Source organism: Ovis aries, chromosome 15 (assembly GCF_016772045.2).
Source record: "Ovis aries strain OAR_USU_Benz2616 breed Rambouillet chromosome 15, ARS-UI_Ramb_v3.0, whole genome shotgun sequence".
In the NCBI taxonomy this organism is placed as follows: Eukaryota; Metazoa; Chordata; class Mammalia; order Artiodactyla; family Bovidae; genus Ovis; species Ovis aries.
The window spans coordinates 53,270,475-53,292,322 of record NC_056068.1 but is presented as its reverse complement, the minus strand read 5'-3'; the positions used below and the strand labels follow the sequence as shown (position 1 = coordinate 53,292,322).

The window sequence follows — 21,848 nt, the reverse complement described above, 5'->3', positions numbered from 1 at the left end:
CTTGTTTCTCCAAATCTTTGTTAGATCTTATTAGAATTCCAACAGCTTTTCCGCTATCCTTTTTCTGTTCTAGGACTCAATCCAACATACCACTGTACTTTGTTATCCTGTCTCCTGAGTCTCCTCTGGGATACTTTCTCAGTCTTTCCTTGCTTTTCGTCTCTGTTAGTTTGTTTTGTTGTTGTGTTACTTTGAAAGTATTAAAGAGTATTTGTCAGATATTTTGTAGAATGTCCCTCAATTTGGACTTTTTTCTCATGATGACTGGGATGAGTTGCCCCTCTCACCACATGCAATCAGCTGGTGATGGTACCCTTGATCACTTGATTAGTTTGTCAGATTTGTCCAGTGTGAACTTACTAATTTTTCCTTTTCCACGCTTTCTTCTTTGGCAGTGAGTCACTAAGTCCAGAGGCAGAGAGCCAATTAAGCTCTGTCTGGAGGGGAGGGTCCACATACATTATTTGGAATTTTTCCGTAAGGAAGATTTGTCCCTTCTCTCCACGTATTTATTTATTCAATCACTTATTTAGACCAGCATGGGCTTTGTGTATTTATGTTTTTGTGTGTGTGTGTGTGTGTGTATTTATGTTATACTCTGGATTACACTCTAGTACTCCACTATTTTGTTGCTCAAATTATCCCAGCTCTGGCTATTGAGAGCTCTTTCAGGCTGGTTCCTATGTCCCTTTGACACACCCCATCCTATTTATTTAAGCACTTCCTTACTTTCCGGCACTAGTTTCTAGATTTCTAAATCATATTTTTTATCTTGGCAATCATATATTTCATTTCCCAGAACTCTTTCCTGTTTTCTGATTCTTTTTACTAACAGCCTTTTCTTGTTTAATAGATCCAACATAATGTCAAATTAGAGTTTCTTTCTTTCTTTATTTGGCCATGACACAGAGCTTGTGGGATTTTAGTTCCCTGACCAGACTGAACCCAGTCCCTTGGCAGTGAAAGTGCTGAATCTTAACCACTGGACTGCCAGAGAATTCCCTAGAATTTATTTCTAATCATAAGGTTGTAAATGCTGTTTATTGGATTTAAATGATCAGAATTACTCTCTAGGTAAAGCACAGAAGAGTTAATTATGGTTAAGGAGAAGGCAATGGCACCCCACTCCAGTACTCTTGCTTGGTAAATTCCATGGACGGAGGAGCCTGGTAGGCTGCAGTCTGTGGGGTCGCGAAAAGTCGGACACGACTGAGCAACTTCACTTTCACTTTAATGCATTGGATAAGGAAATGGCAACCCACTCCAGTGTTCTTGCCTGGAGAATCCCAGGGACGGGGGAGCCTCGTAGGCTGCCGTCTCTGGGGTCGCACAGAGTCGGACATGACTGAAGCGACTTAGCAGCAGCAGCATGGTAGTTTTAACTCTTGAGAATGTCAAAGTAATAGCTATAGTCAGAATCAGAAGCTGGGGGTTGAAGAGAGGTGGAGCAGAGTACAGGGGCTAATTTCTTCATTTTACATAGTAGAAATCATAGGATATAGCCAAAGTAGATGAAAGTGGAAATAAAGATTCATTGAGCTTAAAGCAGTAATGAACAGAATAAACTAGCCCTATAACTAACAAAACATGGAAAAAACTGGAAGATAGCAGTAGTGTAAGTGAGCAAATGTCTTCATTTTTTTTTCATGATGGAGGGGTCAATGAATATTAATCCAGTTGATAAATCAAGAAATAGAAGTATATGCACATTAATTAGATTTGATGAATTCAGTGATGGTAAAGCCACCACATCTCAAATCAAAAAAATCTTGCTGGTTTCATTTTTATTTTTTAGTTTTATTTTTTGGTCACATGGACATGGCAATGAAAGCAGAGTCCTGACCACTGGACCTGCCAGGGAATTCCCACTGGTTTCCTCTAAAGAGGAGGCCTACAGCTGGGTGGGATGGTGTGGAGTAAGATGGAGACTTTTCTTAGTAACATTCTGTATTAAAGTATTAAAAATATATGTTGCTTTTATAAAACAATGCTTCATAAACATAATATAAATGTATGTAAATGTTGAACACTGGTTCAAAAGCTGGGTCTCTGATGGAATGTGCAGGGTGGGAAGGGAAATGATAGGTCTGGATGAGGCTGGTCCTGTGCAAACTATGGCTACAGAACACAGCCCAGCTTGGGTAGACGTGTTCCCAGAGGCAGGGTCCCTTTCCTCTGCTTTTCTAGTATGTTCGTCCATCCAACAGCTTACCTAGCACTTGCTGAGCTTCAGGCTCTGCTTTGGAGCTGGGGACATGCCTCCATATTTGTTCTTGAAATGTAAATCGATCCTTACAGTAGACTGCTGGCCCTAGAGGGGTATTCCCCACCATGGGAAGGGTATAGTCCATTTGACTTCCCTTTTCAGGATGAGGAAGGTTGAGGCAGGAATCCTGGGAGGTATGGTGACCAACTCTTCTTGTTTGCCCACCAGTGTCCTGGACTATGAAGACCCCAGTCATTAGAAAAGACCCTAATGCTGGGAGAGATTGAAGGCAGGAGAGAAGGGGATGACAGAAAATGAGACGGTTGTATGCATCACTGACTCAATGGACATGAGTTTGAGCAAGCTCCAGGAGATGGTGAAGGACAGGGAAGCCTGGTGTGCTGCAGTCCATGAGATCATAAAGAGTTGGACACCACTGAGTGATTGAATAACAACAAAATCTTGGACTACCAACAAGGCAGAGTGCCAAAGAAGTGATGCTTTTAAACTGTGGTGCTGGAGAAGACTCTTGAGAGTCCCTTGGAAAGCAAACAGATCAAATCAGTCAATCTTAAAGGAAATCAACACTGAACACTCTTTGAAAGGACTGATGCTAAAGCTGAAGCTCCAATACTTTGGCCATCTAATGTGAACAGTTGACTCATTGGAAAAGACTCCAATGCTGGGCAAGATTGAAGGCAGAAGGAGAAGAGGGCAACAGAAGGTGAGACGGTTGGATGGCATCACTGATTCATTGGAGATGAACTCGGGCAAACTCTGGGAGATGGTGAAGGACACAGAAGCCTGGTGTGCTGCAGTCAATGGGGTTACACGAGTTGGACATTCCTTGGCGACTGAACAACACATCCTGGTTTTAATAGTGGTAAAGAACCCACCTGCCAATGCAGGAAACATAAGAGATGTGGGTTCAATCCCTGGGTCAGAAAGATCCCCTGAAGGAGGGCATGGAAACCCATTCCAGGGTTCTTGCCTGGAGAATCCCATGGACAGAGGAGCCTGACAGGCAACAGTCCATGGGGTTGCAAAGAATCGCACACGACTGAAGCAACTTAGCATACACACAAGCACATCCTGGTTTTAAAATGGAAAGTCCTTTGTCTCAAGAAAACTCTCTGTCCTAGGCAAACCTAGACATTTGGTCACCCTTTCTAAGGGGGTGATTTCTAGCTTCACCTGTCACTTCTTCTGAGTCTGTGTTCTACTGGAGGAGACCAAGGAGTCCAGGACTTGTGGGTGTCACCTCTAGAGCTGACAGCATGATCTGCTTCCTGAACTTTGGAGGGTCTGCAGCAGTAGAGTAGGCAGGGTGGAGCTCCAGGAGCTGGTGATTCTGATTTCTGGATGGCTAAGGTGAAGAAATACAATTCCATTCTCCAAGGAATGGAGCTAGGAGAGGCGGTGTGGAGTAGATTAAGGTACAGTAGTTTCTTTGCCTCCAAAACTGCATGTCTGACGGAGAACAGTTTGACCTTGGAAGGAGACCAGATTGCTACTCCCACTTCATTCCCTAAAATGCACTTATTTAATAATTATTTATCGGGCATCTACTATGTACTACAATCTGGCTGTTGTTACATTACAATCATTAACTCTGCCCTATTTAGACTCTGAAGACAAATCAAGGGACCAAACAAATTCAGATACAAATATGAAGTTTACAATCCATAAGGGGATGTCGACAATTGATTTGTGGCCTTATTTCCCTTCCCTTAATTTATCTGTCTGTCCTTGTACCAGGACTGTTACATGTTCATGATTATAGCTTTATATTAGGTTTTGAAGTCATGGGTGTGGGTCTCCAACTTTGTCTCTTTTTTCCCCCAAGATGGATTTAGTTTTTTCCATATAAATTTCTCACATAAACGCCTATTAAAAAAGAAAAGCTTATTGGGATTTTGATTTGGATTATATGGAATTATAGATTGATTTTTTGGGGGAGCCTAGCAATGTCTTCTAAGCCATCAATTTGGTATGTTTCTTCCTTTATTTCAGTTCAGTTCAGTTGCTCAGTCATGTCTGACTGAGAGTAAGTCCTAGAAGTTCGCTCACACACACACACTCACACACACACACACTCACACACACACACACTCACACACACACACGGTAACTATGTGGCTGATCTCACTATGGTAACCATTTTGCAATATATACAGTTGCCACGTCATCACCTTCCTTACACAGCGTCATATTTCACCTGTATCTCAGTATAGCTGGAAAAAAAAAAACCTTAAAAAAGGGAAATGCAAATTAAAGCAATCATACTTTTCACCCACCTTCAGTTCAGTTCAGCTCAGTTGCTCAGTCGTGTCCGACTCTTTGCGACCCCATGAATCACAGCACGCCAGGCCTCCCTGTCCATCACCAACTCCCGGAGTTCACCCAAACTCATGTCCATTGAGTCGGTGATGCCATCCAGCCATCTCATCCTCTGTTGTCCCCTTCTCCTCTTGCCCCTAATCCCTCCCAGCATCAGGATCTTTTCCAGTGAGTCAACTCTTCGCATCAGGTGGCCAAAGTACTGGAGTTTCAGCTTCAGCATCAGTCCTTCCAATGAACACCCAGGACTGATCTCCTTTAGAATGGACTGGTTGGATCTCCTTGCAGTCCAAGGGACTCTCAAGAGTCTTCTCCAACACCACAGTTCAAAAGCATCGATTCTTCGGCGCTCAGCTTTCTTCACAGTCCAACTCTCACATCCATACATGACCACTGGAAAAACCATAGCCTTGACTAGACGGACCTTTGTTGGCAAAGCAATGTCTCTGCTTTTCAATATGCGATCTAGGTTGGTCATAATTTTCCTTCCAAGGAGTAAGCGTCTTTTAATTTCATGGCTGCAATCACCATCTGCAGTGATTTTGGAGCACAAAAAAATAAAGTCTGACACTGTTTTCACTGTTTCCCCATCTATTTGCCATGAAGTGATGGACCAGACGCCATGATCTTAGTTTTCTGAATGTTGAGCTTCAAGCCAACTTTTTCACTCTCCTCTTTCACTTTCATCAAGAGGTTCTTTAGTTCCTCTTCACTTTCTGCCATAAGGGTGGTGTCATCTGCATATCTGAGGTTATTGATATTTCCCCCGGCAATCTTGATGCCAGCTTGTGCTTCTTCCAGCCCAGCGTTTCTCATGATGTACTCTGCATAGAAGTTAGATAAGCAGGGTGATAATATACAGCCTTCATGTGCTCCTTTCCTATTTGGAACCAGTCTGTTGTTCCATGTCCAGTTCTAACTGTTGCTTCCTGACCTGCATACAGATTTCTCAAGAGGCAGGTCAGGTGGTCGGTATTCCCATCTCTTTCAGAATTCTCCACAGTTTATTGTGATCCACACAGTCAAAGGCTTTGGCATAGTCAATAAAACAGAAATAGGTGTTTTTCTAGAACTCTCTTGCTTTTTCCATGATCCAGCGGATGTTGGCAATTTGATCTCTGGTTTCTCTGCCTTTTCTAAAGCCAGCTTGAACATCTGGAAGTTCACAGTGCACGTATTGCTGAAGCCTGGCTTGGAGAATTTTGAGCATTACTTTACTAGCATGTGAGACGAGTGCAATTGTGCAGTAGTTTGAGCATTCTTTGGCATTGCCTTTCTTTGGGATTGGCAGGAAAACTCACCTTTTCCAGTCCTGTGGCCACTGCTGAACTTTCCCAATTTGCTGGCATATTGAGTGCAGCACTTTCACAGTATCATCTTTCAGGATTTGAAATAGCTCAACTGGAATTCCATTACCTCCACTAGCTTTGTTTGTAGTGATGCTTCCTAAGACCCACTTGACTTCACATTCCAGGATGTCTGGCTCTAGATTAGTGATCACACCATCGTGATTAACCAGGTCATGAAAATCTTTTTTGTACAGTTCTTCTGTGTATTCTTGCCACCTCTTCTTAATATCTTCTGCTTCTGTTCGGTCTATACCATTTCTGCCCTTGATCGAGCCCTTCTTTGCATGAAATGTTCCCTTGGTATCTCTAATTTTCTTGAAGAGATCTCTAGTCTTTCCCATTCTGTTGTTTTCCTCTATTTCTTTGCATTGATCGCTAAGGAAGGCTTTCTTATCTCTCCTTGCTGTTCTTTGAAACTCTGCATTGAGATGCTTATATCTTTCCTTTTCTCCTTTGCTTTTCACTTCTCTTCTTTACACAGCTATTTGTAAGGCCTCCTCAGAAAGCCATTTTGCTTTTTTGCATTTCTTTTTCTTGAGGATGGTCTTGATCCCTGTCTCCTGTACAATGTCATGAACCTCTGTCCATCAGGCACTCTGTCTATCAGATCTAGTCCTTTAAATCTATTTCTCACTTCCACTGTATAATCATAATGGATTTGATTTAGGTCATACCCGAATGGTCTAGAGGTTTTCCCTACTTTCTTCAATTTAAGTCTGAATTTGGCAATAAGGAGTTCATGATCTGAGTCACAGTCAGCTCCCAGTCTTGTTTTTGCTGACTGTATAGAGCTTCTTCATCTTTGGCTGAAAAGAATATAATCAATCTGATTTCGGTGTTGACCATCTGGTGATATCCATGTGTAGACTCTACTCTTGCGTTGTTGGAAGAGGATGTTTGCTATGACCAGTATATTCTCTTTGCAAAATTCTATTAGCCTTTGCCCTGCTTCATTCTGTACTCCAAGGCCAAATTTGCCTGTTACTCCAGGTGTTTCCTGACTTCCTACTTTTGCATTCCAGTCCCCTATAATGAAAAGGACATCTCTTTTGGGTGTTAGTTCTAAAAGGTCTTGTAGATCTTCATAGAACAGTTCAACTTCAGCTTCTTCAGCATTATTGGTCAGGGCATAGACTTGGATTACCATGATATTGAATGGTTTGCCTTGGAAACAAACAGAGATCATTCTGTCGTTTTTGAGATTGCATCCAAGTACTGCATTTCAGCCTCTTTTGTTGACCATGATGGCTACTCCATTTCTTCTAAGGGATTCTTGCCCACAATAGTAGATATAATGGTCATCTGAGTTAAATTCACCCATTCCAGTCCATTTTAGTTCACTGATTCCTACAATATCAATGTTCACTCTTGCCATCTCCTGTTTGACCACTTCTGATTTGCCTTGATTCATGGACCTAACATTCCAAGTTCCTATGCAATATTGCTCTTTATAGCATTGGACCTTGCTTCTATCACCAGTCACATCCACAATTGGGTATTGTTTTTGCTTTGGCCCCATCCCTTCATTCTTTCTGGAGTTATTTCTCCACTGATCTCCAGTAGCATATTGGGCACCTACTGACCTGGGGAGTTCCTCTTTCAGTATCCTATCATTTTGCCTGTTCATATTGTTCATGGGGTTCTCAAGGCAAGAATACTGAAGTGGTTTGCCATTCCCTTCTCCAGTGGACCACATTCTGTCAGACCTCTCCACCATGACCTGTCTGTCTTGGTGGCTCCACACAGCATGGCTTAGTTTCACTGAGTTAGACAAGGCTGTGGTCCATGTGATCAGATTGGCTAGTTTTCTGTGATTATAGTTTCAAAGTGTCTGCCCTCTGATGCCCTCTCGCAACACCTACTGTCTTACTTGGGTTTCTCTTACCTTGGTCGTGGGGTATCTCTTCACGGATGCTCCAGCAAAGCACAACCACTGCTCCTTAACTTGGACGAGGGCTATTTCCTCACTGCCGCCCCTCCTGACCTTGAATGTGGAGTAGCTCCCCTAGGCCCTCCTGCACCCGCACAGCCACCGCTCGTTGGACGTTCAGGCATGTGGTAGCTCATCACGGCCTCCGCCCCTGATTATTTAGATCTCTTTTAATTTCTCTAGACAATGTTTTATGCTTTTCAGTGAAAGGTAAAGATCTAGAATGTCTTTTGTTATATTTATGCATAAGGATTTTATGTTTTTCAATACTCTTGTAAACAGAATTCTTAATTCCATTTCCAGTTCTTTCCGGCTAGTATACGGAAACACAACTGATTTTTATATATTGACTTCATTTATTAATTCCAGTAGCTGTTTGTACATTCCGTAGTATTTTTATGCTAACAACCATATCATCTGCAAATATAGACAGCTCCACTTACTTCTTCCCAATCTCTGTGCCTTTTATTTCTTTTTATTCCTATTGTGATAGATAGGATCTCTTGTATCGAGTTTAATAGAAGTGAGGACTGAAAGCCTTGCCTTATTCCTGATCTTACAGGGAAAGCATTCAGTAAGTATTTCAACTTTAGTGTCATGTTAATTGTAAGCTCTTCAAAGTTTTTCTTTATTAAGTTGAGGAAGTTCCTTCTACTGTATTTCACAGTAAAGCAGATAATTGTATTTTTTTGGCTACTCAGCTTCGAAACTCCTTACTCCTGTTTGGGGAATCCTCCCCTTTTTGGGTACTGGAGTAAGGGAAATCCTGCCTTGCAGTATGGGATCACAAATGCCAACTGCACAGTTTCTCAGTGTCCTTATAGCAAGGGGGGATCACATGACTTAAGGCAAGGGCACATGACTAGGCTCAGCCAATCAGATGCATGGGGGACTTTGACTCAAAGAAGCAGAGCCAGCTAAGAATCCATCTAGAGACAGAGGTGGAAGTAGCCATATTTTGTTTCTAAGGCAGCAAGAGGGCTAGATGTGGCTGTGGCAATAGTGGGGATATAAGTTGTGGAATCCATCATTCAGCAGTGGGAGCTACATGACTGTCTTGCCAATAAGCTCACTGTATAAGTAAATCAATCAGAATTGGTTTCTATGATCATAAGTAAGAACCTTGAGGACTTCCATGGTGGTCCAGTGGTTGGAAATCTGCCTGCCAGTGAAGGAGACACAGGGCCTATCTCTGTTCCAGGAAGACTCCACATGCCAAGAGGGCAACTATGCTCGTGTACCACAACTACTGAGCCAGCGCCCTGCAGCCCGTGCTCTGAAACAAGAGAAGCCACTGCACTGAAGCCTAGCACCACAAGTAGAGAGCAGCCCCCACTTGCTGCAACTAAAGAAAGCCTGTGCACAGCAATGCAGACCCAGAGCAGCCAAAAATAAAATATCTTTAAATTTTAAAAAAAGGAAGTTTGAATTGTCCTCCATCATAATCTCACCACAAAGCAATCTTGTTGGACAATCTGCAGATCTTGTTAGACAAATGTAACAGCCCCTGCTGTTTTATTGGGGAGCTGACCCATCTGTAAGCCTGCTTCCTCAGGATATGGCCCCCATCCTCCTTTGCAGCTCCTCTCCCTTCTCTGTGTTTTGGCCAGAGATCCATCTGAATCCTTCCAGTGTCATGCCCTTTCCTTCCTCCCTTCTGGCTTTGCAGCTGTTGCGTGTCCTCTCCCTGGAATGCAGTTATCATTCCTCCCTAAATGGCTGACACTGCCTCCTAATTGATCTCCCCCTCCACATCCCTCTGGCCCATGTCCAATCCACATTTCATAGAGCACCCAGAGCCATCTCCTCAAAACACATGTCTGAGCATGTCACTGCTCTGTTTAAAATCTTTCAAAGCTTCCTTATTGATCTTTGGATAAAGACCAAATTCCTTAACACAACCCTCGAGGATCAGCATGGTCTTGCTCCTGCCTACATCTCAGGCTTACTGGGAGACACTTAGGAGGCAGAAGTAGAGGACTAGCTTGACATGGATTGAGTGGGGGAAATAGAGGTGTCAAAGATGAGATGCAGATTTCTGCTCGGGGCAGAGGTAGGGAAGCTCATTAGGTGAAAAGTTTATCCACCTTTAAGACCTCAAAGGTGTGTACCAGTCAGCCTCACATCCTTTGTTGAGGAGGGAGCTGAAAACTCATCCACCCACCGACCCACTCACACTTTATTCAGTCTGACCTTCAGCTACCTGACCAGCTAAGCAGAGGTTTTAGGTGTGAGCTGCAGCTATTTTATTTGTTATGTCCTTGGCTTAGACGCTTTTCCTCCCAGAGCATTTGTTTTCTCATCTATAAACCAAGAATAGTTCTTTTCTCTCTTCTCATCCCTTCCCTTCTCTCCCTCCTTCCATCTCTCCCTCCCTCTCTCCTTGATAAAAAAAAAATTATTGTGAGTAATAAATTTCAGGGATGTGACTGGCCCAAGTTGGGACATACCTGGAGATGACCACCTCAGTTACCGAATCTATCTACCCTTTAGAAAACTCACTCTGGTTTTCAAGCAGAAGATATATTACAAATAAACTAAAAGAGGAAGGAAGGGGGCCTCCAGTCCTCTCAAGCATCAGCGCCCTTGGAGAAATGTGTGGGGAGGTGGGCTGCATGGAGTGTGGAACAAGCAGACCCACCTCAAATCTCAGCGCATTCCTGGACCATCCACTGTCCACAGTCCATCCTGCAGCAGGAGCTGTTGACTTTACCTCCAAACATAGATGAACCCCTTTACTTCTCTTCATTTCTGCTGCGTCACCTTAGGCCAACCAGCAGTTCTCTCTGACCTGGTCCAATAATGGGATGCCCCGCCTCTGCTCCTGTCTTGCTCCAAAACATCTCCATCCAACAGCCAGTGACCTTTAAGAATGTAAATCAGACACAGTCATTCATCTCCTAAGTCCTCCACTGGCTCCGCAGACTCCTCAGCCTCGGAGACAAGCCCTGCACAATCCCCACCACTCTTCCCTATTCACAGAAACCCAGGTACCCTGTCCTTGCTCCTGTGCTTCAGGAAAGCCCAGCTTCTGTACTTGCTGCTCCCTCTGCCTGGGTGGCTCTTCTCCTGGCTCTCCCCATACGATACACACGGCTGAGTCCTCAGCTACAGATCTCCTTCCAGAGGTCCTCTCCTTGAAGAACCTTTTTCTTAGGACAGTTGCCTTCATCACTCTTTGTTTTATCACTTTTATTTCCTTTATAACACCTATCACTGCCTGAAATCAGACTTTTTATATTTATAGAGGTCTCCTCCACATCACTACTTCTACATTTTTATCAATTTTAATTCTGCTAGGAATAACTATATTATCCAAAGGTCCTGACAAGTAAACTCTTCTCTCAGTAGGAACCCTCACTGAAATGACAGTTTCATTTGTCTTACTGACCATGATTTGTAGATTCCTAGAACCATGCATGGCACATTCAATAAACAGTTACTGAATCAAGAGTGAATCAAGGGCCAGATTCTGACTCTACCAATATTAGTTTCACTTTAGGGAGGGCTAGGAGCAGAGGGCTTCCCAGGTAGTGCTAGTGGTAAAGACCTCACCTGCCAATGCAGGAGACGCGGGTTCAATCCCTGGTTCGGGAAGATCCCCTGGAGCAGGCCACAGCAGCCCACTCCAGTATTCTAGCTGGAGAATCCCATGGACAGAGGAGCCTGGTGGCTACAGTCCACAGGGTCACAAAGAGGCGGACATGACTGAAGTGACTGAAGATGCACTCACACAGTGGCGAGGAGGAATCAGAGGCCAAGGTTCAGAGGAGGCAATGGATTTGGCGAAAATACTTAGTTTTTCCAAGTATCAGTTTGCTCATATCATTTTTTTTAAAAAGGAAAAGAATGTCGATCTCATAGAAATGTGAGCATCAAGTAGTCCCAGGTACCCATACACCCCCCTCATGATGTTTATAGGTTAGTGGAGAGGGGGATGTACTTGAAACCCTGTAACGTTCAATGTCCCTAGAACGTTAAAGCCATGTTTTCTATACTGAGCTCGGAAGAGCTATGTGGGAGCTCTTTCAGGAGTTACCTGAAACCATCTGATACATCTTTCTGGACTGTTTTACTTGGAAGTAATTTAGAACATTATCTTTTTAAATGCATATATATATATATATGTGTTTATTTTTGGCTGTGCTTAGTCTTTACGCTGGGCATGGGCTTTCTCTAGCTGCAGAGAGTAGGGGCTACTCTCTAGTTGGGGCGCACTGGCTTCCCATTGCAATGGCTTCTCTTGCTGTGGAGCGTGGGCTCTCGGTGCACAGGCTTCCGTAGTTGTGGTGCAAGGGCTTAGTTACCCTATGGCAAGTGGGATCGTCCCAGACCGGGCATCACATTGGTGTCCCCTGCATTGCAAGGTGGATTCTTAAACTCCGGACCACCAGCGAAGCCCCATGTAACATTATGATCTTATGCTTCATAGTTAACTAAACACAAAGACTTATTGCGTCAAATGCAGACTTTGGCTGAATTTTAAAATCCAGGTGCCTTAGGCATCATCATGAGGAGAGGCCCTGGAAATCATTTGGTAGGGCTGAACCGATGTTTTCTAGGTGGGGAAATGGATGCAGAGAATGGGTGGACCTGGCCCCTCCAAAGTGGTTAAAGTCCCCTCTGGCTCACTTGATAAGCCTCCTGTCATCATGCTGGACTCTGGCATGCTTCTCTCAAGTCCCCAACCTCAGCAGAAACAGCAGGTGGCTTCCTCTCCTTCCCCTGTGGGAGTGAGGGCGAAGCCCAGAGGCCAAGGCCAGGAGGGAGGTTCTGGGCCTTAATCCAACTCTCCCAATTCCTAACATTGCCCAGACTCTGGACCACGCCGTCTGCCCATCAACGGGGCCCCTCCTCAACCATCTGCCCATCTGAACACAATTATAGTGATTGTACTGGGATATCCTTTCCCAATTATGTATAAACAGCATAGGTAACTGCTTCTGAGCATAATTACAGGAGATGTTTACAGACCCACAATCACATCAGAGTAAATGATAGCTTCCTTTCCTCCCATTAATATACCAATATTAGGGCTCTAACAAGGTCAATTAGCCAAATCCCAGCAGTGAGGGGGTGGGAAGGACCTCACACGCTTCCACCACCTGCAAAGGGGGAATGGATCTCAGACAAAGCAGGGTCCCAGGCAGGATTTTGCAGAACACCAGAGAAGCCTGCAAAAGGACATGCTTACATTCACTGGATGCCTACTGTGCGTCAGGCATTCAGGGTAGGCCAGCGAACTTCTAGGGACGATTCCGCAAGCTGGTGTTAATATCCCACTTCACATGTTTGTAGACTGGCTCTGAGAGGGCTGGGGTCCAGGGTCACCCACAACAGGCCATGAAGCTAGCTAGGTAGGGACTCTTCCCTTATGCAACTCAGCCAGGTCAGCCTCCCAGGCCACAGCCGGCCAGGCCTAGGCCCCCTTCCTTATCTCCTCTTTTCACCATGCTTCCTCTTCCGGGCCGTCACCACAGCTACCCCGGCTCGCCTCGGGTCCCCTCCCACCCTCATCAGTTCCCCACCGCTGACACTGCCTGCGCCAGCCCCCTGAGCCCCTTCTTCCTGTCCCTGTGGTGTGGTAGGGTGTTCTCGCTCCAGAAGGGCGGGGAGGTGGGGTGCGGGTAGGGTGGGGCGTCGGGCGAACGCCACCGCAGGCCCCCTGTTTCCCACCGACCCCCCACCCGACCCGGGGAACCGCCTGGAGCTCCGCCCTGGGGTTGCAGGCGCACCTTCGGCGTCCACGCCCCCGCACACGCCAAGGCTGCCCCCCAGCCGCCCCGCGGCGTGCGCAGGGGAGCGCGCCTGCACACACGCACGCTGCACAAAGACGAGCACCCCTCTCCAGCCAGGCGAACGCACCCCATTCGGCAGCGCACACAGCGGTGCACACGCACCCGCACCCTCGCGTTCATACACGCGCACGTATACCCATCCAGCGTGCGCCCTCACGTACACACACACACGCGGGGCAGCACCCGTGTGGACCTTGAACGCCGACCTCCGGGCCCTGACGCGCCTGAGCCCTGCCCAGCGGCTGGCTGGGCGGCGCGCACACACGCGCACACCGGCCCCGCGGGCCCTCCCCGCTCGGGTGCTGGGCTCCCCGGCTCCCCGGCTCCCCGCCCCTGCCGCGGCGGGCGCTGTGCGGCGCGGCGGGACCGGGCGGGGGCGGCGGCCCGGAGCGCGGAGGAGGCGGAGCAGGAGCCGGGAACCGGCTGGCCCGCGCCCCTCCTGTCGGCCGGGGATTTTCCAGCCTGGGCGCTGACGCCGCGGACCTCCCCGCGGCCGCCTCGGACCATGGGCGACAAAGGGACGCGGTGAGTGCGGGCGGCGGCCGGTCCGGCGCGCGTGGGGGCGAGCCGGGCGAGGGCGCGGGAGGGGGTCCTAGTCCGTGTCCCGGCTGTGCGTGCGCAGCCACCCCGCCGCCTCTGGCTCCGCGGCTCTCGGCTCTGCTCCACCCGAGGTCTCCCGTGTGGTCGCCGGCAGGGCTGGGGGCGCGGGGACCTGGCCGCGGAGACACACGCGCACGCACTCATTCGCTGACACCCAGCACTGGCTACCCGGCTCAGGCACGCAGGGGGCAGGCTGACACACAATGGCACACGCTCATGGACACACAGGCACGCTCATCCACGGGCGCTCTGTTTTGGCACGCACTGACATTGACTGCCACATGTCAGCACATCCAGTGACACTGTCACACACTCACTGGTACACACTCATCAGTACATTCTTGCTGACACGTTCTTGTGTGGGGGGGCACACACAGGTCACACTCCAACACATACCAGCGCTAACACACCTTCATGCTCGTGTACACATGTTGACCTACCCTGATACATACACTTAGGCAAATGGTAACAAACACTGTCACTGAGACACCCTGCTGTCTCCCTTACCAACAGGAACACTTATGTTGGCGTGTCTGTCACCAGCAAAGCGTTCAAAAGACCACACTAGAGCGGACCCCCGCAGACACACATCAGACTAATGCCCAGACAGACACCCTGGATCGCATGCCAACAGCCCAGTGGGCCTCTGACACACTCACTCCAGTCCCCACAAGTGGAGAAGTGGAAATGCACACACCACACCTCGTGGGAGGCCCCCTGGAGCCTGGGAAAAATGCCTCCCTTCCCTCTGACCTCCCCAAGGGCTGCAGATCTCCTCTGGCAGGAGGGTGGGGAGAGGGGGCTTGGGTCTCCCTAGGAGCCTGCCCTGGCGCAGAAAGGGAGAGGTCTGCCTCTGAAATGGGAAACTGGGACAGAAAAGGGAGGGGCGCTGGGGTCCAGGACAAGCCCCTGTCAGGCAGGCATCTTTGTCACCCTAGATCCGCCCTTTCGCTCCACCAGCTCCCTTCAGTTCAGATAGACGTTTCTCCCATATCTCCTCTTACCCCTTCGACATGAACCCTCTTATTCATTCTCTTCTTCCTTTACCCCCTTCTGTCTTTGTACCCCACTTCTCCCCAGTCTGTTCTTTGTCTATGCCCTGCCCTACTCTCTCCTTACTTCCAATAACTATTTACAGAGCACCTGACATGTATGAGGCATAAGGTGGGGTACAAAGGTGGGCAAGACCCATTCCTTCCCCACAGAGCTCATAGAAAGAGCCCCCGTGCCCATCATATTTTGGGACCACTGATAAAGCAGTGTAACACTCTGCTGTCTGACACTCGCTCTCAACAACCTGAGAAAAATTGTGCAGAGATTAGCTCCATTTTCTAGAAGAAGAAACCGAGGCTCAGAGATAACTTGTGCTCTGAAGGTTTAAAAACTGCCTCCTGCCCGCTCTGCGAGGAGGTTAACTTTGCTCTTCCTGTTTTCCCGAGAAGGAACCAGAGCTTAGAGAGGTTACCCTGACTTGCTTAAGGTCAAGAGGGGCCAGAAGCTGGAGTCTACTTGATCCGTTTCTCTGGAGCTCACGGTTGGGCACTGTCAAGCCCCTTGTGGACCCTGGTTTGAGGTCCGGGTTTGATGGCTGGCTCTGTGGGTGGAGGCCCAGCTGGTGGTGGAGGCTGCAGAAGATGGCGAGGCATCTGCATTCACCTTGATGGCTAGCCCGCTTGCAGTCGGCTGACCCGGGACCCAGGTCTTTGTCCTCAGAGGAGCATGTGTGAATCTCTTCCACAATGTCCAGGTGCCCCAGTGACAGTATCTTCCTGATCATGGAGGTGGGACTTCTCTCCCTGCAGGGAGCCAGAAGCCCTTCCCCCTCCCCGTCGTCCCTCTTGTGCTGCTTCGCCATCAGGGTGACTCAGCCCCTCCTGGGCCTTGGTTGGCCTCTCTGTGACTGGGGGGAAGTGTCATTGCTCTCCTGCTGGCATAGGTTGTCAGCAGGGTGGGCACCTGTTGGAGACCCTATCTCTGGAGCTAGGTATTTTCCATGACTTCCCTGCTGTGTCTCTAAGTCACTGGGAGCTTGAGGACCTTAGCTTTCCCACCTGTAAATCGTAGCTATCCATACCTAACATTTTCAGGACCCTCCCTGTGTTTTCTGAATACACCTGGCAGGGGAGGAAGTGCTGCTGGAAGCCTGGTGCTTAGACCTGGCTGTAGTCCATGGGATGGTGGCCCCATTCTCTCTCCCGGGCTCCCCTGTAGTCCCAGGAGGCCTCCCTCTCCCTTCCAGACAGATTTCCTGAGTAATTTGAAAGCGAAAGACAATCAATAATAGGCCGTGCCTTGCCTTTTTCTGTAAAGCATGGGATTCTACTTTGTCTCTGACTTAGATAAGGAGACGGCAAATGTCTAATACTTGAAGGGTCAGGAGTCGTGCGTCCATTCTGCACATAGATTCGCCACCCCCACGTGAAAGTGACAACGAGAATGAATCAGAAACAGTCACTGGGCCTGAGGAAGTTCCAGGGTCGGGGGGAAAGAGGGGAGGAGAGAATATCTGGATAGGATAGGATACAGGTAGTGTGCTGACTCTTCTAACAAGCGCTCACGGAGCGATCAGACAGCCATTCTGCAAACACTGACTGAGTGCTGGGGCTGGTGGTTCAGAGATGAATGGCTCTACTCGGTTTCCAAAAGACTGAGAGCAGAGCGAGTGATTATCTCACAGGGTGACATGTGCTGTGGGAGGCCAAAGGAGGAGTCCCCAACACAGTTTTGGCAGGGGGCATGGTGAGGGATGCTTTCCTGAGAAGGAGATGGCATTGGAGCAAGAAGGTGGGGCTGAGGACGTCATTCCTAACGTGGGGTGAGGAATGTGACAGGGTTTGGAGACAAGAGGCAACATGTGCCGCCTATGGGTTGGGCTAGGGTGACGGGTGAGAGTGAACACAGGCTGGTTATCAACAGCCTGGGATGTCAAGCTAAGGAGACGTTTTCTCCTGAAGACCCTGGTGATTCAGAGAGGAGTGTGGGGAGGGCAAGGATGGGAGCAGATTTGTGTTGCAGAGGGATGCCGCTGGCAGTGGCAAGGGGCCTTTGGCTACCTGATGTGAAAAACTGACTTATTGGAAAAGACCCTGATTCTGGGAAAGATTGAAGGCAGGAGAAGGGGATGACAGAGGACGAGATGGTTGGATGGCATCACCGACTCGATGGACATGAGTTTGAGCGAGCCCTGGGAGTTGGTGATGGACAGGGAAGCCTGATGTGCTGCAGTCCATGAGGTCGCAAAGAGTCAGACAAGACTGAGCGACTGAACTGAACTGAAAGAGGGGCAGGCCTGGATGCAGGGAGCCCAGTGGGGAGGCTGAGGAGGAGCCTGGGAGAAAGTGAGATTTGAATTAAGGCTGTGGCAAGAATGGAGCTGAGAAAGATGAACAAGGAGATAGAGTCCATTAGCCGTACTCGTCTGGTGCCTGATGTGTGCCAGGTTTACATGCGTGATCTTATGGTCCTCCCTCTGATTCTATTAGTGCAAGGACATTTTCTCTACCAGGAAACAGACTAGGAGAGATTAAGTAGTTTGTGCACTGCCATTCATTCAATGAGCTTTTGAACCCAGGCCTATCTGCCTTGCAGCTCTGTGCTTTCACCCAGAAGGAGGGGATTGTCTGGCTCACAGGTGACCTCCCCAACCTCGCTGGCAGCCCCATTCTCAAGTCAAGCATCCCTTCTGTTTCTCCCTATTCCTACCAACTCAACTGGCAATGTAAAGGATCAAAGTTAGACAATAAGAAGGACTTCCCGAGAGACAATGGGATGGAGTGACATTTCCTTTTCTACAGATGTTTATGAACTCTTCTTTTTTGGCAAGGAAGGAGGGTGGGTGTGATGGGGACACGTAATCACCAGCTGTCTGTGAAACTTGGCTGTGGTCTCGGTGGTTAAGCTCTGTGTGACCCATCTTGGCTGGAACATGGGGGAAGTCCTGTGGCTTTGGCCAGGGTCACTTATGGGACTGCTGGGAGTGGAAGCATTGAGCCTGACCCATCGTCTGATCCCTGGCTCTAGGCTCGCCTCTGGACTTCAGACCTCTCCACAGCTGTGTTCCTTCTGAGCTTGGGCCTCCTTGCCCAGGGTTGAAGCCTCCCACTGGCATGGGTTCAGGGGTCCTGAGTTGAGGGTGTGCCATACACTGGGGATGCAGCAATGGAAGAATAACAGGCCGGGAGTCAGCACACCCTGAGTGGCCTCTGGCTTCTGCCAGGCCATCCTCTGCAGTGACTATGCAGGCCATCTAAGGAGACCTGCAGTAGGCGGCAGCTTGACAGGCAGCCAGGCTGGAAGTTGAAGATATCGGGGGTCTTCTGCATAGATGGGTCCAGATCTCAGGGTAGGGATGGACATGGGAGGCAAGCATTATGAGAGTCTTCAGTTTAGAGATGGTATTTGACTTGGCAATTGTGGATGACATGGCACAGGGAGAAGGATATAGAGTTTGAAGAGAGGGTGGCTGGGGGCATTTGAGGCTTTGGAGAGCACGTGTGTGTAAGGGTGGAGGGAGGAGAAGGAAAGGAACAGGGGAGGCTGTGTCCTGGGAGCCACGGGGCAGGGAAGGACCAGGAGAGGGTGGAACTGGGAAAGACCCCTGGCATTTAGGCAGAAGGCAGTGGCTGGTACCTTGTTGAGAGGGGTTTTGATGGAGCTATGAGGGCAGAGCTGGGCCACAATGGGCAGAGGAGAGTAGGGAAGGACCTTGTTTTTCTCTGCTTGGAGCTGGTAGGGAGCCTCTTGGAAGAAGGGTGTGAGGCCCTGGGCCGGGGACACTGGGGGCTCTGGGTGTGGGGACCTGGGGGGTGAGGCTCAGCTGAGGACTGGTAGGGACACTGCAGAGGTGTGAGATGGTCACAGCAGGGAATGTCTGTGCTGGCTCCAGAGAGAGGGGCCATGCTGAACTGGGCAAAGGGCCTTGAGAAAGGCTTCCTGGGAGAAGATGCCCCCTGAACTGGGTCCTGGGGCATGTGGAAGGCTTAGGTATTCTGAACAAAAGGAAGCGCCTAGGTCCACGTGCAGGTGAGGAGGGAGGCAGCAGCCATGGCGAGTGGGGTCTGGGTGCTGAAGTGGGTAGGTTTCAAGGCACTTTCTACTCAGGTTTTCATACCTCACGTGTCTTTGTTCCCCAGTTGGTGAGCTCCTTGTGATTTGGGGCTATTTCTGTTTCCTGTTGGCTCATTCATTGTCCAGCTCTGGATCTGGTACATAGGAGATGCCTGGCGGGGATGTGTTGGCTGGACTGAATTGCTTCCTCCCTTCTTGCCTCTGCTGTCAGCCCAGGGGCTCCCTAGGTCTTTCCCATTAGGGAATGCTGAGGATGGAAGCCATATTTCCTAGATGAGACCTGGTGCTGGGGACGCCTCCATCAGATTGAGAAGTCCTGAAGGAGAAGAGTACCACTCCTATCAGAATGGGCTTCCTGCAAGTGAAGCCTGGTTCTCCCCCATTGGACAGGCTTCTGCAGGTGGGAGCCTTGACTCCAACATCAGGCAGGGGACTTCTGGGGGTGGGACATGTCTTCAAGATAAGCCCTGCTGGGATTAGAACAGGGACCCTGATGGGTCCTGAGCATCATCCTTCCCTCCTATGTGCAGGATGGGTCCTACCCTGGGGGTGGCTTGAGTCCTAGTAGGGGGATATAGAACAGAGGGGGTGGGACAAGACAGGGTGGCTGCTTTAGCGAGGGGAACAAAGGACACTGTTGTCCCAGCCCCCTCCCCCCTCCCTCCCAAGGGGCCCTGGCAGGGCCATCTCTCTGGAGACGCACCCCCCACCCCCTTCCTGGACCTGGCCCCGTCTTTAGTCCCACTTGAGAGGAACTGCTTGTTCCTTCCCAAGAGACCCAGTGCCAGATGAGGCCCCTGGGAGGCCCAGCCCCAGGGATCAGACCAGACAGGTCCTGGAGTTCTGTGTGATCGAATCCACCACAGCCCTGGAGTTGCTGTTCCCCTGCCTGGGGCTGGGTCTGGCCTGGCTGAGACCATAGCCAGGGGGTCCTCCTGTAACCCGAGAGGGATCTGGAGCAGGGGTGGGGGTGGGGGTGCTGGGGTCCTGTCTGGGCAGCAGGAGGCAGGACTCCTTACTCAAGGTCTGAGTGGTTTGGTGGTGATGCTGGCTCCAGCCTCTCTCTGCAGGTGCTCTCCGAGGCCCAGAAGGTGAATGAATGTGGCCCCACACAAGGCAGGTGCTCCCTTCATCCTGGCCCTGAGACTCTGGCCCCAAACTGGTCATCCTCATCGTTTTGCAGCCTCGCCCTCTTCCCTCCCAGCCATTATAATCAGTGGGCGTGGATGCTTTTTGGCAGAGGACCACAGAAGGGGTGGGGAGTGGACTGCTAGGCTGTGCCATCCCAGGAGGGTCAGAGATTCGCTCTAATGCTTTCTCAGTGCTGTGTGACCTTGGGCACAACATTCACCCTCTCTGAAACTTGTTGTCCCTATGGAAGTCAGATCAGCCAGAGGGTATGAAGCTCTTCTCCTGGAGTCAGTGTTTCCTGTGTGCTGGTTGTGGGTTTGGGGGTGACCTTCCTTCTGGAGGACAGAAATGGGGGAGTGGGCAGTTCAGGCCTCTGTCACACAGCAGTGGGACTGAGATCACTGGGGAGCTGGGCCTAGATGGCTGTGGGTTGCGTTCTTCCCTGTGGGATCAGGTCGTTGCCTCAGCAGCCTTCCACCCCTCAAAGCACCTGCAGGAACTGGCAGGCAGGCAGGTCCTGGGACATTTCATTTTCTCTGCCCAGGCCATGCCCTCCTCAGGTGCCCACAGCCTCCTCTGTGATCTGATTAGCATATATTAAAGGCTTATTAGCATAGTGGTTAGGCTCTAGGAAGAACCAGATTTCCTGGTTTCAAATGCCAGCTTGCCACTTCCCAGCCTGGCAACCTCTGGTGGCTATTTAACCTCTTCTCTGCTGAAACTCCCTCACTTATAAAATGGGGTAGTAATGATGTTTGCCTTATAGGTTGTCTTAAGGATTAAATGAGTTAAAATAGGTACAGCTAGGAGATATGCCCCTGGCACAAGTGAGGTTGGTTCACAATGCCCTTCCTGTCCTTCAAAGCCTGGATCACTCATGGATCACTCATGACCTCCTCCTTTAGGAAGCCCTCACTGATCTCCAAGTGCCTTGTGACTTTTTTTTTTTAACTGTATATTAATTCTCTCTCTCTTTCTTTTGGCATTCATGCCTCTGTCTCTTTGTAGGTCCTGGTTATTTGCACACTCATGATGTCCTTTGTGTGAGACCAAGGGCACTTGGCCCAAGTCTGTTGTCCCTTTGCACCTGTGTAGACCTGGAGCTCCATAAATATTTGTTCAGTGAAGGAGGCTAATGTAGGTGTTCCACCGAGAAAAGATACACTTGGGGAGGGCAGTGTGGTGGGTGAGGACAGAAGGACACCATTGCTGATTCTGAAATGTCTAACGATGGCCCAGAGTCACAGGCTTTCAATTATTCTCTGTAATCCAAAGGACGGAAGGCACAGGATGACGGCTTTACCTTTGCTAGGAGAATGTGTGTTCAGGCAACCTGGCGAAGGGGTCGGTGGCTCATTCCAACCTCTGGGCCCTTTGCTCCTCCTGCTCCCACCATCAAGAATGTTATCCTTTCTTCTCTCTGCTTG

At 49.1% G+C, this 21,848-nt stretch overlaps 1 protein-coding gene and 1 long non-coding RNA gene across 5 annotated transcripts in view; one reads left to right on the top strand and one right to left on the bottom strand.

The window, feature by feature from the left end:
* Nucleotides 1–16,005, bottom strand: part of LOC121816702 (uncharacterized) — a 28,706-nt gene extending 12,701 nt beyond the window's left edge. The window contains exons 1-2 of one of the 3 annotated variants that reach the window (XR_006056379.2): nucleotides 15,689–16,005; nucleotides 10,467–10,689 (exon numbers count right to left, since the gene is read on the bottom strand). This is a non-coding gene — a long non-coding RNA (uncharacterized LOC121816702). Of the gene's footprint in view, nucleotides 1–10,466; nucleotides 10,690–13,019; nucleotides 13,841–15,688 lie in introns of those variants that run through there. The other 2 variants (XR_006056381.2, XR_006056380.2) reach the window with 2 other exon arrangements.
* The window catches only part of ARRB1 (arrestin beta 1), a 77,208-nt gene continuing 69,427 nt past the window's right edge, over nucleotides 14,068–21,848 (top strand). For both annotated transcript variants that reach the window (XM_042233239.2, XM_004016327.6), the window contains exon 1: nucleotides 14,068–14,148. In XM_042233239.2, the coding sequence (XP_042089173.1) occupies nucleotides 14,129–14,148 (20 nt within the window). In that variant the 5' untranslated portion in view covers nucleotides 14,068–14,128. The remainder of the gene's footprint in view (nucleotides 14,149–21,848) is intronic.